The sequence below is a fragment of the Saccostrea cucullata genome, unplaced genomic scaffold, assembly GCF_032062105.1.
Source record: "Saccostrea cucullata isolate Sc308-1 unplaced genomic scaffold, CSIRO_AGI_Scuc_v1 ctg365, whole genome shotgun sequence".
NCBI lineage: Eukaryota > Metazoa > Mollusca > Bivalvia > Ostreida > Ostreidae > Saccostrea > Saccostrea cuccullata.
In genome coordinates, this window is record NW_026936150.1 from 1 (window position 1) to 5,000 (window position 5,000).

General features: G+C 36.1%; 1 protein-coding gene across 2 annotated transcripts in view; it reads right to left on the reverse strand.

Moving 5' to 3' along the window:
- Window positions 1–2,996: 2,996 nt before the first annotated feature.
- Window positions 2,997–5,000, reverse strand: part of LOC134244908 (GDNF-inducible zinc finger protein 1-like) — a 20,533-nt gene continuing 18,529 nt past the window's right edge. For both annotated transcript variants that reach the window (XM_062727144.1, XM_062727143.1), the window contains one exon: window positions 2,997–3,624. In XM_062727144.1, coding sequence (XP_062583128.1) covers window positions 3,082–3,624 — 543 coding nt within the window. In that variant the 3' untranslated portion in view covers window positions 2,997–3,081. The remainder of the gene's footprint in view (window positions 3,625–5,000) is intronic.

Here is a 5,000-nt window from a genome sequence, read left to right on the forward strand (position 1 = left end):
AACAAAAAGTTGTGTACATGTTTCACCATAAAATAGAAACAAGTAAAATATTATAACTACTTTATAAACAAAATAACTTTCGTAATAATTAAAGAAGATTGACATACAATTAATTAAATAAATCGCCGCTTACAACTTTTAACATTTTAAGAAAAATGCATTCTGGGAAATCGCACTTCCGGAATAACAAACCATGCGGCGAAAGAGAAAACATACCAGGTAACAATTTACCGAATAATCGCTAAACAAACACCGTTTTAATTATGTGATCATGTATACAATATAGGAAGCTATAGATAACAATAAATTTAACATCATAACGACATTAAAATCTTGAAAAGCAAAGAAAATAACGTATGCGGCAATACACATCGTCTGACAGAATTCGGGGGTCGTATCAAAACACAATGCACACAAAGAAAAATGTAATCAAGTAATACGGTTAAAACTTCGTGATTATAATATCACTGTCACTCTATTTGTCACAGTTACCAGGGTTTAAAATTAACTGAAATTTCCACTAGCCATGTGGGCTCCTAACATTTCAAATTTAGGAGCCCACAGCTCAATTTGTTAGCCCACAGTCAGTTTCTGTGATTTAAAAAAAAAGGTTCCTTTTTTTGGATACTGGGACAAAAGTAGATACAAATAAAATATGATTGTGTATAAATACATTTGTTTAAAATTGGAGTTCTTACTTTATAAAAATCAAATGTCATATGAATATTTAATCAAAGGAAATAAAATTGAATTCAAGCATCAATTTTGCTATCCTTTTTTACATGGTGGAATACGTATACATGTACATGTATTTGCTCCTTCAAGTTCAACTGATGAAGTAACAATGGTACATAAATAAGATTTTCGATGTTAAATATTTTAACTGTAACATATCTGAAACAGTAATAAGTAAAAACACTTATAATTTATATGAATAGGTAGTTTGGAGTTATTAAAATTGTATATCTTTCACGTATCAACCATGTACAGAAGAATGGAGGAAATTCGGATTAGGAAAAAACGATCGTTTTAGGGCTTTCACAAATATCATAGTTATGTACATTCTGCATGTAAATTAAAGTAAATATATTAAGAAAAATGCCATTTTTATTACATTGAAATATTTCAATACATATCGCAATACAATTTAAAATATCGCAATACGAAATCTTGGGCCAATACCCAGCCCTAGTTACAATAGTAAGTTGATGGGTTGAATTAAAGCAGAATTTTGGCCAAGGTCAACGGGACTGATTTGTCGTGTTTGTTGTTAAAAAGAAAACTTGTGTGATTTCTTTCATTTAATTTGAGAAACGAATTAGACAGAAATCAATTTCTAGGTGGTAATAATAATGATTGGATTATTCCAGATATTTAAGTTATCTATTTGAATACCTGTTCGGTTATGTTCAGTCGTGTGGTTCAATGGAACCATTTTCAATAGTGTGTTAAATCCAGTTTAGGACGACACATAGAGCTGTTAGCAGAGCACGTTCAAAATTTATTTGAATTATTAAAATGTTATGAATCCAACTTATATCTACCTATTGTATATTAATAATATATATCATTAATACATTAAAGCTAATGCATGCTGTTGCTAGTCCATTAAATGTGTTGTACAATTTATAATTACTGATTTTGTTAGGTTTTAAAGGAGAATTTGATGAAGTATGGATAAGTTAGGATCCTTGTCCAAAAAAACTGATCTTTAAAGTATTTGCAATGTGGTGTATCATTACCTTGAATTAATATTTCATATCTGAAGCTGAAATGGTTACTGTATTTCTTGACCCAAAACTGTTGTTGGTTTAAACTTGTGTAGCCAATGTAAACAATATCTAACACACTAATAGCTCTTCTTTGGAAAAGTGTCATGTAGTGAAGAGGTGACAATATTTTCAATCAAACTGCTATTTTCATTGACACATCATTTTTTTTTAATACAGTTACTTTAACATCATGAAAAGGGACTTGGCCCTTCATCAATCACAAGTAAATACAATTGACTAAATGCACTTGATCAAAATTATATTTGCTAATGTGCTGAAATGAAATGCTTACAGACAACAAAAACTTGCAATTTATACAAAAACCTATTTTTATTTACACAAAAGAATAAAAACAAACATTCTTTCAAAGATAATACAACTTAAATTAATGTCTTTATATCTCCTGTTATAATATAAAGACTTCAGTAACACCCAAGGGTTCCCCAAATAATCTTAAATCACAATTAACTGTGTACTATATGCTCTGAAACATACCTATTCACTGTCAATACTCAAAGACTAATTTTGAGTCCCCATGAGGTGTAGAATAATATAAAACTGAGCTATCAGGAGCTTGCCTCTGTAAAACAATTTACCTAGTAGATACTCAATAGAAAATACATAAACTTCATGCACTCATTCAATAGATGCACAGCTAAAGGTCTACACACTATAGTGGTATTCACTATTAAAAAAAATCAGCTAAGAGTAACCAATTCTCCTGTTGTCTAGCTGAACGACAATGTATCTCACTGCTCACACTGAGCTATCCCCTGCTCAGAGTGAACTGTCCCCTGCTCAGAGTGAACTGTCCCTACTCAGAGTGAACTATCCCCTGCTAAAAGTGAACTGTCCCCTGCTCAGAGTGAACTGTCCCTACTCAGAGTGAACTGTCCCCTGCTAAAAGTGAACAGTCCCCTGCTCAGTGTGAACTATCTCCTTCTCAGAGTGAACTATACCCTGCTCAGAGTGAACTGTCCCTACTCAGAGTGAACTGTCCCCTGCTCAGTGTGAACTGTCCCCTGCTAAAAGTGAACTATCCCCTGCTCAGAGTGAACTATCCCCTGCTCAGAGTGAACCCCCTTCCCCCTAACCCATTCCCATTAAGTCATTGTTCTTAACAGAGTAAATTACCTCCTTTCCCTAATTTAGTGTGAACGAAGCTAAATGTCCCCCTGATCAAATGCCCCCCCCCCCCCCCCCCCCCCCCCGAATTCAGTGTGAATTGTCCTCCTCCTCAGGATGAAATGTTCGCCTTCTGTCCTGATAACATTCATCTGCCTCCAAACTCAGTGTGACCCCCCTCCATTCAGTAAAAACTGTCCTCATCAGAGTGAACCGACCCCCTATTATCCTCTTCCTCAGGGTGAACTGATCCCCTACTGTCCTGATCAGAGTGAACCGACCCCCTATTATCCTCTTCCTCAGGGTGAACTGATCCCCTACTTTCCTCCTCCTCAATGTGATCTGAACCCCTACTGTCCTCCTCCTCAATGTGATCTGAACCCCTATTATCCTCTTCCTCAATGTGATCTGAACCCCTACTGTCCTCCTCCTCCATGTGATCTGAACCCCTACTGTCCTGATCAGAGTTAACTCCCTCATTACTCAGAGTCCAATGTCTTTGTTTGGAGAGAGAACTTTCCCCCTCGATGCTCTTTCCTGAGCCCTGAACCTCCCAAGGAGCTGGACGAACAGCTTCATGGTAGCCTTTCCCTGACAACATGGCCTCTTTCCGTCGAGAAGCACGAGTAGAGACCTCTTCTTTATGGATGCTGCGAATGTGTTTCACAAGATTTCCTTGACGATTACACTTGTACGGACAGGCATGACACTGATATATCTTTCCAACCTAAAAAAAGATTATAAATCATCATTTAAAAAATCTTGTTGCATTAGGCATACCAATTTAAATATAGTATGGAATCATATTTTAGCAATTTTCAAAGTATATGCATAAATACTGAAGAGTAATACATTTTTGATGAATAAAATCTATTTTATAAATGTTATTGCCTACAAGTTGTTTTTATATCTGTTTTGTGTACTAGGTTTAAATTTATTATACCCCCCGCTTGAAAAGCAGGAGGGTATATAGTAATTGGGATGTCCGTCCGTCTGTCTGTTACACTTGAAATACCCATCTCTTATCTGCAACTCCTCTCATACCACTGAACGAAATTTGATGAATCTTTCAAAGAATCTTTATTACATATTGCCATTGTGCAACTTCTATTTAAGTTTTTGATCTGACACATATTTTGGGTTTCCCAAATATGGTCATAATCACTGTTACTATGATACTATAATTGTAAGCTTCTGAAGATTGAAAATGAAAGCGCTAAAGCTTAACTAAGGATTTTTGTGTTTTCTTTTTACCTTTTTAGCTCACCTGAGCCGAAGGCTCAAGTGAGCTTTTCTGATCACATTTTGTCCGTCGTCCGTCTGTCCGTCCGTCTGTAAACTTTTCAAATTTTCGACTTCTCAAGAACCAATGGACCAAATTTAACCAAACTTGGTAAAAAGCATCCTTGGGTAAAGGGGAGTTTAAATTGTTAAAATGAAGGGCCAGGTCCCCTTCCAAGGGGAGATAATCAAGAAAAGACAAAAATAGGGTGGGGTCATTAAACAAGAGGCCCAGGGGCCACAGTGCTCACCTGAGAACATCAGCTAGGAAAAAACACATATCAGATCAGCACTGAAAGTTAATTTAAGTTGGGGGGGGCTTGAATTTAAACCCCCAAGGGGATCATAATTTGAAAAAATTAGAATCTACATTACCTGAGGATGATTCCATACAAATATTACTAATCCTGGCTTTGAAGTACTTGAAAAGAAGATTTAACAAGAGGCCCAGGGGCCACATCGCTCACCTGAGCAATTGGCTAAGAAAAAGCACACATCAGATCAGAACTGAAAGTTTACCAAGGGGGGAGGGGGCTTGAATTTTAAACCCCCGGGGGTCATGATTAGAACAAACTTCAATCTACACTACCTGAGGATGATTCCCTATAAATATTACTGAGCATGGCTTTAAAGTACTTGAGATTTTAAAAGTTTTCCCTAGATATTCCTATGTAAAACTTTTATCGGCCATTATGGCCCCACACTACCCCTGGGGGTCATGATTTCAACAAACTTGAATCTACACTACCTAGGGATGATTCCACAGAAGTTTCATCTTTCCTGTCTCAATGGTTCTTGAGAAGAAGATTTTTCCTATATATT